This window comes from Papilio polytes, unplaced genomic scaffold (genome assembly GCF_000836215.1).
Source record: "Papilio polytes unplaced genomic scaffold, Ppol_1.0 DF821289.1, whole genome shotgun sequence".
Lineage (NCBI taxonomy): Eukaryota > Metazoa > Arthropoda > Insecta > Lepidoptera > Papilionidae > Papilio > Papilio polytes.
Window position 1 is genome coordinate 4,991,923 of NW_013527915.1, and position 2,776 is coordinate 4,994,698.

The window sequence follows — 2,776 nt, forward strand, 5'->3', positions numbered from 1 at the left end:
GCGTCGGCTGCGCACACGTCCGCGCCAGCACCGACCAGCATGCGCACCGCGCCAACGCGGCCCTGCTCCGCCGCGCACATGAGCGCTGTCGTGCCATTCTAACATACACATACACTTTGGTTAATTCACTAAAATAACATTTACCTACTTCTTAAAAGGATCTTTGCATTGCATTGTACAAAGTATTACTCGCCCGCAGAAGCTTTGCCGATGGCATTATTGCGTTACACGTTAACTGACGGTAAAAAGCAGGCAAGCGCGAGACGCAGTCTTAGGAAGTAGTAGAGGGAGTCATAGGCAAACTTTTGCGCGGGGCTAATAAGATGCAAAATATTTATTGTGTATAACCACTTTTTAAAAGATAGGAGAAGTTTCTACCTTTCACGAGATTGAAAAAGTTCTCATTGCACAAATGAAAAAGTAGATATTTTGACATAATCAGAGCCTCAGTTTTATTCACAACTATGTAATGGAACATGCGGATATGATTATTGTCAAAATGACGCAGTGAGATCTGATTCTGTACCAAAAACGTATTCTGCGCAGCGACATCCAGTTCATTAATTAAATGGCACGCCTGTATAATATTAGATAATAATTAATATTAATATATTGATACGGATGCCAAAATAAGATCCGTCTATGCCATTAAAACAATATATCAGGTTAATAGGTTTATATTAAATGTCGCATACTTCTATTTTAGTTTACCTAATAAAATTACGTTTATTATATTCGTCATTCAGAAATAACATTAACTTTGACTTCCGTTATTTAAAATCTATATTATTAGTAAATAGTTTAAAATTAAGGGGTTTTAACTGGATTTTATTCTCGATAACATACCGATTGAATTTTTTATTTACATAACATTTTTGCTTTTAGATATGTATGCTAGTAAAAAATTGACAAACCGGAAAAAGACAATTATCTATAACAGGATAAAACTATATCTTTAATTTATTACTATTGTCAACTCTTTGGTGTTTATGCTAAAAGCTAAACATATGCGTAGATGTTATTAAAATCAATTACTCATTTATTACAAAGAATAAGGTCAAAATTTTTCCTACATTAATTCGCATAAGCCTTAGATTAGATAATAAATATGACGCCATTTTATGTTTTTAATGATGTATTTATTAGAAAGACCGTAAATATTTCAAATTCAAACTAAAACTCTACAGTTATTGCCAATTTTTTTTTAAGGAAGTAATATTACTTGATAATACAAAAGCTTTCACAGAATATGGAAAACTATGAAAATGTGTTTTCGAATGGAAGTTAGTTCCTAAAACATCTAATTTTTGTACAGAAAAAAATGGCTAATACGTCATTTTCGTACTTAATCGTGTCTATCTTTAGGATATTTTAAAAACTATATGACATTGCAAATTTTATTTCAAGGCAACCATATTAAAAAGATTCAAATTTTTTTTTATTTTTTGTGTTAATAATTTTACTTAGCCAATTAGAGTTACCATGAATAATGAGTGCTGAGATTGTTTACTTGCTTACAGATAACAATTTATGATTATTATTCTTAACGTAACACCAAGCACTTTTTATTACTTTTATGACGTACTGTTCTTTTATGGCAACTACGTTAATAACATGATTCCAGGTAAGGTAGTCTTTGTTGTGTCAAAAAAGTACACGAAATTAGCTTTGATAACTTTTGTAGTACTAGCTTGTCAATTTGCACAACATTGACCAACAGTGTTAAATAAATTACTTACCTCGTCTTTATCGTCGATGTTGAGGTTCTTGTTGTTGGCGAGGTACTGCTGCAGCTCGGTGACGTCATCGTTGTTGACGAGTTGCGAGAGCGTCTTGAAGCACGCCAGCGAGACCATCGACTCGCTGCGATGGAGGCTCTGTCACCAATACAACAAACAACACTAATGTTAGCCTTATCAATACACAACATAACGAAATTTACTTATTTTTGCAATGTTTTCTAGACACGCGATATAGCTACAAGTATTTTTTTAAGTATAAGGTGTCAAATTAATACGTATATTCAAATTCATCTTCGATTGATCAAGGAAGCGAAAATTTTAAGAGCTTAATGTCCAATAAATCACATAATAAAAAATTAAACACGCATCATGCAAATTTTAATGCTTTAGTCGTCACTTTAAGATGGAGGAAAAGAAAAGAATATGTTAAACACCTCGCTCGACTGCAGAGTCCAGCGCTTCATTGTTTTGTTATTACTGTTTTGTTAAAAAATTATCGATAAGAAGGAAATGAGTAGCTCAACTAACACACGCAAACGTTTGGTCGCACGCACAACAGCGATCATAATGAGCATTATTTTGTAGATATAATGATAACGATATCACAAGGTAGCTAAATTCGTTACGCGAAAATTGTCTCAACGCGCGAAAGATGTTTTTAAACGAACATTTTTATTATAGTTAAACTATATCCATAAAACACATTTATTGCTTTTATTCTAAAATCGTTATTTTAATTGAAACGTTATCTCCTCTGAATATGTTTTACTGTGCAGATATGTACTTGGAGAAGCAGTTGTCGAGTGATTCTTTCCGTGCAAATGTGCACCTTGGGTATTTAGTCGACATGCAGTTGTATAGTATCCTTACAACATTCATATGTTAGTAACAAACTGCAAACAATCCAATTAAATGAAAATCACAAAATAGGTTATTATTACAAGCCTTGTCACATTCGAGAACTATATTATCGCAGACCGTATTGGAGTGTCGGCGAAGAGCGAAGCCATGGAAGGCGAAGCCGTGGCTGAAGC

General features: G+C 33.5%; 1 protein-coding gene across 1 annotated transcript in view; it reads right to left on the reverse strand.

Annotated features, from left to right (window-relative positions):
• The window catches only part of LOC106109144 (kinase D-interacting substrate of 220 kDa-like), a 23,750-nt gene that overhangs the window by 4,223 nt on the left and 16,751 nt on the right, over positions 1–2,776 (reverse strand). The window contains exons 3-4 of the mRNA XM_013290548.1: positions 1,740–1,877; positions 3–98 (exon numbers count right to left, since the gene is read on the reverse strand). Coding sequence (XP_013146002.1) covers positions 3–98; positions 1,740–1,877 — 234 coding nt within the window. The remainder of the gene's footprint in view (positions 1–2; positions 99–1,739; positions 1,878–2,776) is intronic.